At 51.1% G+C, this 9,574-nt stretch overlaps 2 protein-coding genes across 3 annotated transcripts in view; both read right to left on the bottom strand.

The window, feature by feature from the left end:
• Positions 1-5,548, bottom strand: part of DHX34 (DExH-box helicase 34) — a 46,317-nt gene extending 40,769 nt beyond the window's left edge. Inside the window, exon 1 of the mRNA XM_017500412.2 lies at positions 5,425-5,548. The gene's annotated coding sequence lies outside the window, so the exon portion shown is untranslated. The remainder of the gene's footprint in view (positions 1-5,424) is intronic.
• C5AR2 (complement component 5a receptor 2) overlaps positions 4,180-9,574 on the bottom strand; it is a 10,557-nt gene continuing 5,162 nt past the window's right edge. Inside the window, exons 1-2 of one of the 2 annotated variants that reach the window (XM_017500415.2) lie at positions 6,960-7,102; positions 4,180-5,561 (exon numbers count right to left, since the gene is read on the bottom strand). In XM_017500415.2, coding sequence (XP_017355904.1) covers positions 4,533-5,546 — 1,014 coding nt within the window. In that variant the 5' untranslated portion in view covers positions 5,547-5,561; positions 6,960-7,102 and the 3' untranslated portion in view covers positions 4,180-4,532. Of the gene's footprint in view, positions 5,562-6,959; positions 7,103-9,574 lie in introns of those variants that run through there. The other variant, XM_017500416.2, reaches the window with a different exon arrangement.

Genomic DNA, 9,574 nt, shown 5'->3' with positions numbered 1-9,574 from the left:
TTTTTGAAACAAAGTCTTGCTCCATCGCCCAGGCTGTAATGATGCAATCTTGGCTCACTGCAACCTCTGCCTCCCAGGTTCAAGCAATTCTCCTGCTTCAGCCCCTCAAGCAGCTGGGATTACAGGCGGGTGCCACAACACCCAGCTAATTTTTGTATTTTCAATAGAGATGGGGTTTCACCATGTTGGCCAGGCTGGTCTCAAACTCCTGACCTCAGGTGATCCACCCGCCTCGGCCTCCCAAAATCCTGGGATTATAGGCCTGAGCCACCTTGCCCAGCCTATACCTATTTTTAATTACATGTAGATTAAGGGAAAGTTCATGCAGAAATATCTAGGGAAGGGGTAATAACTTCTGGGTGGTGAGGTCATTGCCATAGAAAGGGGCAGTAACTCCTGGGTGTTGCCATGGCAATGCCAAACTGATAGGGCACACTGGTAGGTGCCCTAGAGAGCTGCTTCGGGCAGGGTGTGGTGGCCCATGCCTGTAATCCCAGCACTTTGGGAGGCCAAGGCGGGCAGATCACCCAAGGTCAGGAGTTCCAGACCAGTGTGGCCACCATGGCGAAACCCCATCTCTACTAAAAATACAGAATTTGATCGGGCGCGGTGGTTCATGCCTGTAATCCCAGCACTTTGGGAGGCCGAGGTGGGCGGATCACGAAGTCAAGAGATCAAGACTATCCTGGCCAACATGGTGAAACCCTGTGTCTACTAAAAATACACACACAAAAAATTAGCTGGGTGTGATGTCGGGCACCTGTATTCCCGGCTACTCGGAAGGCTGAGGCAAGAGAATCACTAGAACCCGGGAGGCGGAAGTTGCAGTGAGCCAATATTGCGCCACTGCACTCCAGCCTGGCGACAGAGCAAGACTGTATCTCAAAAAAAAAATACAAAAGTTAGCGAGGCTTGGTGGCAGGCATCTGTAGTTGCCTGTAGCTTCTCAGGAGGCTGCGGCAGGAGAATCACTTGAACTCAGGAGGCAGAGGTTTCAACGGGTTGAGATTGCACCCCACTCGACTCCAGCCAGGGCAACAAAACAAGACTCTGTCTCAAAAAAAAAAAAAAAAAAAAAAAGCTGCTTCTGCCTCCCCCCTGTTTTAGCTAGTCCTCAATTTGGTCCAATGTTCAAGCCCCACCTCCAGAGTTGAGTCCTGCCTCCTATCTCAAAGGAGCTGTATAAATTGTCCCACCACAAAATTTATTTTACAAGACAGCCTTGATCTTAATTCATGCCTGAGAATTCTGCGTAAAATACCAAGTAACAAAATATGCAATACCAATGCTTTCTGACCGAGCTCCTCTCTAGCCTGAATTCAATAGATCCTAACAGGCAGGAATATTGTCACCCTATTCAGCCTGAAGAAGTTATGGAAGATGGATCTTCCTCCCTTCACAACCCTTAGGATGAAAGGTTCTCTTATAAGAGGGAGGAGGGAAATGTCAGAGCCATGTGAACCAGAGTGACTCCATCTTGAATAGGGGCTAGATAAAATAAGGCTGAGGCCTACTGGACTGCTTTTCCAGGAGGTCAGACGTTCTAAGTCACAGGATAAGGCCAGGCACGGTGGCTCACACCTATATTTCCAGCACTTTGGGAGGTCGAGGTGGGTGGATCACCTCAGGTCAGGAGTTTGAGACCAGCCTGGCCAACATGGTCAAACCTCGTCTCTACTAAAAATACAAAAATTAGCCGAGCATGGTGGCAGAAAAAAAAAGAGAGGCCAGGCACGGTGGCTCACGCCTGTAGTTCTAGCACTTTGGGAGGCCGAGGCGGGCGGATTGCCTGAGCTTAGGAGATCAAGACCAGCCTGGTCAACATGGTGAAACTCGGTCTCTACTAAAACACAAAAAATTAGCCAAGTGTGGCAGTGGGCGCCTGTAACCCCAGCTACTCAGGAGGCTGAGGTGGGAGAGTCGCTTGAACCCGGGAGGCGGAGGTTGTAGTGAGCCGAGGCTGCAACACTGTACTCTAGCCGGGGCAGCAGAGCGAGACTCCGTCTCAAAAACAAAAACAAACAAAAAGGAGAAACTATGTGTAAAGTGCTGTTCTGGAGTAATGACTGCAGATGCAGGTGCCACTACTATGCATGTATGTATGTATGTATGTAGGTGGTATTTAGCGGCAGGGTCTCACTCTGTCACTTAGGCTGGAGTGCAGTGATGCAGTCGTGGCTGACTGCAGCCTCAACCTCTGAGGCTCAAGCAGTCCTCCCACCCCAGCCTCCCTACTAGCTGGCACTACAGGCATGTGCCACCAAACCAGGCTAATTTTTATTTTTATTTTTGTAGAAATGGGGTCTTGCTCTGTTGCCCAGGCCAGTCTCAAACTTCTGGCCTCAAGGGATCCTCCCGACTGGGCCTCCCAAAGTGCTGGGGTTAGAGGCACGCACCACCATGCCTGGCTTACTATGTCATTTAAAAGACCTGAGCAGGTAGGACTCAAGAGTAAATTCTAAAACAGCATTTTGTAACAGAAATCTCTGTTTTGATGGCAATGTTCTACGGCTCTGTGGTCCAATATGGTAGTCACCAGTCATATGTGGCTACTGAGCATTTGAACTATGGCCAGTGTGCCTGAGGAACTAAATTTGAAATATTAATTTATTTTTTCTTTTCCTTTTTTTTTTTTTTTGAGACAGAGTCTCACTCTATTGCCAGGCTGGAGCGCAGTGGCGCAATCTCAGCTCATTGCAGCCTCCGCCTCCCAGGTTCAAGTGATTCTCCTGCCTCAGCCTCCCGAGTAGCTGGGATTACAGGCATGCGCCACCACACCCACCTAATTTTTGTTTTTTTGTTTTTGTTTTTTTTTCTTTTGGAGATGGAGACTCACTCTGTCACCCAAGCTGACGTGCAGTCAGGCGATCTAGGCTCACTACAAACTGCATCTCCTGGGCTCAAGCAATCCACCTGTCTCAAGGAGGATTGAAGCAGGATGATTCAAGCAACGCCCTCCTGAGTAACTGGGACTACAGGCACGCCCCACCACTTTGTATTTTTTGTAGAGATAGGGTCTCGCTGTGCTGCCCAGGCTGGTCTCAAACTCTTGGGCTCATGCAATCCTCCTGCCTCAGCCTCCCAAAGTGTTGAGATTGCAGACGTGAGCCACCACGCCTGGCCAATTGATTCTACTTTGAATCACCACAGATGGTTCTTGCTTGCTAAACTGAACAGCATAGATCAGAAGGGCATTCCAGCCAGTGGCACAGCTTCAGGAAAGGCACATAGGTATGAAAACATTATAGCCCGAAGGGTGTGCATTAGCTTCCCATGACTGCTGTAACAAATCACCCCAAACTTGCTGATTTAAAACAATACAAATGTATTTTCTTAAAGGTCTGCACATCAGAGGTCTAAAAGTGTCCGCAGGTTTGTGTTGCTTTTGGGAGCTTCAGAGAGAATCTGTTTCCTTGTCTGTTTCAGCTTCTGGAGCTGCCTGAATTTTGTGGTACCTCCTCCCGTCACTGTGACATCTGCTTCCGTTGTCACAGCTCCTGCTACTGACCCTGACCTTCCTGCCTCCCTCTTAAAAGGACCCTTGTGATTCCATGGAGCCCACCGAGACGATCAAGGATAATCACTCACCCATCTAAAGTTCTTTAACTTAATCCCATTTGCAAAGTCCCTTTTGCCATGGAAGGTCACCTGTTCACAGGTCCAGGGGGTTAGGATGTGGACGTCATCGGGGGCATGATTCTGTCTGCTACAGGGTCTGAGAAGCTAGAGAGTAAGCGTGTCCAGGGGTGGAGAGAAGCCTTGAATGCCGAGCTAAGGAGCCTGGACATGGCCTTCCATTCAAAACAGATCATGACCTGTCAACCTCTCACCATCTCGGCTCTGTTACCCAGATCCAAATGACTATCACCTTCTGCTCGGACCATGGCAGTAGCCTCTTCTCGGGGCTCCTCACTGGCGCCCCCATAGTCTCATCTCTACTAGCAACTTAGATCCTATTAAAATCTTTTATAGTTTTTATCTATTTTTTAATTTTTTGAGACAGTCTCACTCTGTCGCCCAGGCTGGAGTGCAGGGGCGAGATCTCAGCTCACTGCAACCTCTACCTCCCGAGTCTGAAACGATTCTCCTGCCTCAGCCTCTGAGTAGCTGGGACTACAGGTGTGCGTCACCACACGTGGCTAATTTTTGTATTTTTAGTAGAGACAGAGTTTCGCCATGTTGGCCAGGCTGGCTTTTAACTCCTGATCTCAAGTGATCCACCCGCCTCAGCCTCCCAAAGTGCTGGGATTACGGGTGTGAGCCACTGTGCCCGGACTTATATTCCTTTGTTTATAGTCTGTCTTCCTCCAGTAGAATGTCAGCTCCCTGAGGGCAGGATTTGTGTCTGTTTTGGTCGCTACTGTATCTCCAGTGCCTCAAAAGGCCTTGCACATAGCAGGTGCATGATGGATGTCTGTTAAATGAAGGAAGGAATAAAATGAAGACAACATTGAGCTCCTGGATCCAGCCATGCCTGAAGCCAGTGTCATGAAATGAAATAGGAAGATACACATCCACAGTGTCTCTCCAGCCTACACCTCCATCTCCGAGACCAGATCATGGCTGGTGGATTGCTTGCTGTTCACACCTTCATCCCTGTCCTGGGACTCCCCCAGGGCCCAGTGACAGGCAGCTGGCAGTGACTGGCGGAGTTGAGCCCTCCCAAAATACAGGAAGAGCATGGGATTGAGGCAGCTGTGAGCGAGGGCAAGGCCCACGACCAGGGGTTCAGCCCGCAGGGCCCTGGCCAAGAGTGCGGAGTTCGGGGCCACCACGGTGAGCACCAGCCCCAGCAGGTGGTAGGGTGCCCAGCAGACAAAAAACCCCACCATGACGGCTGTGCCCAGCGGCCAGCGGTATCGAGCTGCCCGGCACAGGAGGGCAACGTGGCAGCTAACCACAGCCACCAGGGGCCCCAGGAAGCCAAAAAGAAAGCGGACGGCGGTCACTGCATTCTCGGTGCCGGAGGAGCCGCGGTAGTCCACCACACACAGCAGCTGGGCCGGGAAGGGCTCCTGGTGCAGCCGGCGGTAGACGGCAGAGGGCACGGTGAGCACCAAGGCCAAAGTCCAGGCCGCCCCACAGGCCACCTGCACCCTGCACGCCCGCTGAGCCAGAGACCACCAGGCAGGCCCGAGAGCCAGGAGGCAGAGGTCCACACTGAGAGCTGCCAGGAGCAGGACGCTGGCGTACATGGTCAGCAGGATGACGGACGGCAGCGCCTGACAGCCCAAGGCCCCGTACGGCCAGTGGCCACCACTGGCAATGGGCACTGCCAGGATGGGCAGAGACAAACAGCACAGCAAATCCGCCACGGCCAGGTGGAGCAGCCAGGTGGCAACCACCCTCCGGCGGGCCTCCTTCCCCATCACCCAGGCCACCATGGCATTGCCCGGCACCCCCACCAGGAAGATGGCGACATACAGCAGGAGCGGGGCCACGTGCAGCGGGTCGATGGTCCGGCAGGCAGCGTCCGGGCAATCCACTGGGTGGTCCGAGGGGTCGCCGTAATCCTCATAATCGTAGCTGACAGAAGTGTTCTCCATCCTGGCTCCCGGTGTCTGGGCAGGAGAGAAACACGATGAAAACTCAGAGGCGGAAACTCCATGTCCCTGGAGAGCTAGGGTGTCCATCAGCCTGGCCCACCAGCACCTTGCAAACTAGAATGTGTCAGAGTAAGAACTCCAGTGTTTTAGAATGTTGGAATTCTCTGTCCGGGCATGGTGGCTCACGCCTGTAATCCCAGCACTCTGGGAGGCCGAGGGGGGCGGATCACCCGAGGTCAGGAATTCGAGACCAGCCTGGCCAATATGGTGAAACTCCATTTCTACTAAAAATATAAAAATTAGCCGGTCATGGTGGTGGGCACCTGTAGTCCCAGCTACTCAGGAGGCTGAAGCAGGAGAATCGCTTGAACCCAGGGAGGTGGAGGTTGCGATGATCGCGCCACTGACTCCATCCTAGGAGACAGAGCGAGACTCCGTCTCAAAAAAAAAAAGGATATTGGAAGTCTAGGCTGAGTGCAGTGGCTGACGCTTGCAATCCTAACACTTTCGGAGGCCAAGACTGGTGGATCACTTGAGGCAAGGACTTCAAGACCAGGCCAACATGGCAAAACACCATCTCTACTCAAAATATAAAAATAGCTGGATGTGGTGGCAGGCACCTGTAATCCCAGCTCCCCAGGAGGCTGAGGCAGGAGGATCACTTGAACCAGGAAGGCGGAGGTTGCTGTGAGCTGAGATCGCACCACTGCACTCCAGCCCGGGCAACGGAGGGAGATTCCATCCCAAAAAAAGAAAAAAAAAAAGAGTTACCAAGGGCCACGGCATGTAGGGCCATGTGGGCAACGCAAAGACTTCGTCATTTATTCCAAATGAGACAGGTGCTGTAGGATGGTACTGAGAAGCAACATAATCTATCATAGCAATATATATATAAATATATAGATATATATATTTATATTTTTTTGAGACAGAGTTTTGCTCTGCCTGCCAGGCTGGAGTATGGTGGCACGATCTCGGCTCACCACAACCTCCGCCTTCTGGATTAAAGTGATTCTCCTGCCTCTGCCTCCGGAGTAGATGGGATTACAGGTGCACCCCAACACACCTGGCTAATTTTTGTATTTTTAGTAGAGACAGGGTTTCGCCATGTTGGCCAAGCTGGTCGCAAACTCCTGACCTCAGGTGATCCACCTGCCTCAGCCTCCCGAACTGCTGGGATTATAGGCGTGAGCCACCATGCCCAGCAGTAGGTGAATTTCAAAGTGTGTCAGTTCTGCCACGGAACCCCGTGCCCTAGGATATTACATGTCCAAATCTCCGGCTCTGGAGAGCTGGCAGACAGTACGGCAGCAGGCCCTGAGCAGCCCCGGGCTCCGTGACTGTGGGTGACACTTGCAGCTGGCTGTGTCAGCTTCCTCATCCGGAAAACAAGAGTCATAGGGATGAACCTACCTCTCTGGTTTTGGGAGGCCTTGAGGAGTCAGGATCTACTCAGCACGTGGTGCACAGCAACGCTCAGGTAGACGAAGCATAGGGCCCAGGAGTCTCCACCCTCCCCAACCCCCACAATGTCAGAATGACCCGGCCCTGTGGCTCTCTGCTGACTATTATGGGTTGGCTGGCACTGCCCAGCGCTCCAGCTGCTATTGAGGCAACAGGAAGGACAGAGAGGAAGTTGGGGCCTTCCCCTCCCCTCCCCCACACCAGGTAGCAGTGAACAGGCCAGGCCACTGGTGTGTGTTTAAAGCCTGGCATTCCACTTTCAAATTATTTTTATCCCTAGAGCAAAAGGTGTGCAGAATTTAGCGAGGTGCAGTGGCTCACGACTGTAATTTCAGTACATTGGGAGGCTGAGGAGGAAGGATTGTGTGTGGCCAAGAGTTCAAGACCAGCCTAGGCAGCATAGTGAGACACTCCGTCTCTATAAAAAATTTAAAAACTAGTTGGGCATAGTAGTTCATGCCTGTAATCCCAACATTTTCGAAGACTGGGGTGAAGGATTGTATGAGCCCAGGAGTTCAAGGCTGCAGTTAGCCATGATCGCACCACTGCACTCTAGCCTGAGCAGCACAGCGAGACTCTGTCCTAGGGAAGGGAAGGGAGGGGAGGAGAGGGGAAAGGAGGGGAGGGGAGGAGAGGGGAGGGAAAGAAAATGTATAGCATTTTAAAACTGAAACCTCCCTACCTGAGTGCAGTGGTTCACACCTATAATCCCAGCACTTTGGGAGGCCGAGATGGGCAGATCACTTGAGGCCAGCAGTTCGAGACCAGCCTGGGCAACATGGTGAAACCCGATCTCTACTAAACATACAAAAATCAGCCAGGCATAATAGCAAATATCTATAATCCTAGCTACTTGGGAGACTGAGGCAGAAGAATCACTTGAACCCCAGAGGTGGAGGTTGCAGTGAGCCGAGATCATGCCCCTGCACTCCAGCCTGGGTGACAAGAGCTAGACTCTGTCTCAAAAACCAAACAAACAACAAAAAAAATTCCCACCAGCTGCGTGGCCTTGAGCAAGTCACCTAACCTATCTGTGCCTCAGTAAAATGGGAATAATAATACACCTACTTTAGGAGGCGCTATAAGAATTCAATGAATTAGAAGCATCTGGTTAAGAACAGCGCTGGTGCCGGGCGCGGTGGCTCAAGCCTGTAATCCCAGCACTGTGGGAGGCCAAGGCGGGTGGATCACGAAGTCAAGAGATCGAGACCATCCTGGTCAACACGGTGAAACCCCGTCTCTACTAAAAATACAAAAAATTAGCTGGGCATGGTGGCGCGTGCCTGTAATCCCAGCTACTCAGGAGGCTGGGGCAGGAGAATTGCCTGAACCCGGGAGGCGGAGGCTGCGGTGAGCCGAGATCGCGCCATTGCACTCCACCCTGGGCAACAAGAGCGAAACTCCGTCTCAAAAAAAAAAAAAAAAAAAAAGAACAGCGCTGGTTTTCAGTGGGTTTCACACGTGCGCTAGCCGCTCTTATTGCTGACCACACGCATTCTCTCACCCTGCAACGACTCCACCCTACCCAGCCCTTGTTGATTACAATCCAGGAAACTTTCTGTGAATCATAATTTGCTGAACTGTGTGCCCAAAGCTATGCTATGGGAGATAGTGTTTTCTGTGTAATGTTTTAACCAGAAATGAGAGCTTTCAACACCCGTTGTTCCATCTCTTCATCTTTTCCAGTTGATATGCCCCAGTTCTGTCTTCTTGTCTATCTGTACATTCATCTCCAAAGCCTCAAAAACAGTCCACTGGCTGCACAAGTCATGCTTATTAACTAAAGGCCATTCAATAACAATAATGAGAAATTATAATTTAATGAGAAATTATGGTTATAATCCGACTTCCGGGTTCAAGTGATTCTCCTGCCTCAGCCTCCCAAGTAGCTGGGATTACACGTGCACCCCAACACACCTGGCTAATTTTTATATTTTTAGTAGAGACAGGGTTTCACCATGTTGGCCTAGCTTCTCTCAAACTTCCGACATCAGATGATCCACCTGCTTCGGCCTCCCAAAGTGCTGGGATTACAGGCATGAGCCACCACGCCCAGCAGTACGTAAATTTCAAAGTGTGTCAGTCCCGCCGTGAAATCCATTATTTATTCAATAATGAGAAACGGGGCTGGTGCAGCTCCCACCTGCAATCATAACACTTTGGGAGTCCTAGGCAAACGGATCACTTAAGGCCAGGAGTTCAATGGTAGGCTGGTCAACATGGTGAAGCCGCATCTCTACTAAAAATGTTTTTAAAAATTAGCCAGGCATGGTGGCAGGTGCCTGTTATCCCAGCTACTCAGGAGTCGGAGGCAGGAGAATCCCTTGAACCTAGAGTGTGCAGTGAGCTGAGATCATACCACTGCACTCCAGCCTGGGTAACAGAGTGAGACTCCGTCTCCAAGAGAAAGAAAAATTGGATTTGGCTTAGATGATTTTGTCTTACTGTAGGGTGATGTAAGTATTCTGAACACATTTGAGGTAGGCTATGCCTGTGAGGTCAAGGCTGTAGTGAGCCAAAGTCATGCCACTGCACTCCAGCCTGGACAACAGAGTGAGACCCTG

The sequence above is a fragment of the Cebus imitator genome, unplaced genomic scaffold (assembly GCF_001604975.1).
Source record: "Cebus imitator isolate Cc_AM_T3 unplaced genomic scaffold, Cebus_imitator-1.0 Scaffold266, whole genome shotgun sequence".
In the NCBI taxonomy this organism is placed as follows: domain Eukaryota; kingdom Metazoa; phylum Chordata; class Mammalia; order Primates; family Cebidae; genus Cebus; species Cebus imitator.
Note: the sequence above shows the minus strand (reverse complement) of the source record. Positions and strands in the feature narration are given on the sequence as shown.